Genomic DNA, 331 nt, shown 5'->3' with positions numbered 1-331 from the left:
TCCCTCACGAGCTGGGTATGCGCGGCCTGGGGTGAAGCTCCGGCCAGGGCTCTCGGTGCCGCTTTCCTGGTCCTGCCCATCGTGGGGTGGGAAAAACAAGAGTAATGATGGGGGGGGAAAGGCTGTAAACTACACTGAGTAATCACCGCTCTAAAAATAACGAGGTAATATGATGTCTGAGATTTAAATTTAGATGGAGACATCTGAAGGAAAAAAAAAAATCCCAACACCCTCTTGGTTTGGGAGGGGGGAGGCAGGCAGCGGTTTGGGTTGGAACGTCCGAATTTTTGCGCGGCCACGGGGAGCCCTCGCTCATCCTGCCCGTCCTCTT

At 54.1% G+C, this 331-nt stretch overlaps 1 protein-coding gene across 1 annotated transcript in view; it reads left to right on the top strand.

Moving 5' to 3' along the window:
- SLC39A14 (solute carrier family 39 (zinc transporter), member 14) overlaps window positions 1-331 on the top strand; it is a 6883-nt gene that overhangs the window by 5956 nt on the left and 596 nt on the right. The window contains 1 exon segment of the mRNA XM_010136486.1: window positions 12-15. Within this exon segment, the coding sequence (XP_010134788.1) occupies window positions 12-15 (4 nt within the window).

This window comes from Buceros rhinoceros, unplaced genomic scaffold, assembly GCF_000710305.1.
Source record: "Buceros rhinoceros silvestris isolate BGI_N320 unplaced genomic scaffold, ASM71030v1 scaffold25735, whole genome shotgun sequence".
Taxonomy (NCBI): Eukaryota; Metazoa; Chordata; class Aves; order Bucerotiformes; family Bucerotidae; genus Buceros; species Buceros rhinoceros.
This window is presented reverse-complemented; position numbering and strand designations above follow the sequence as displayed.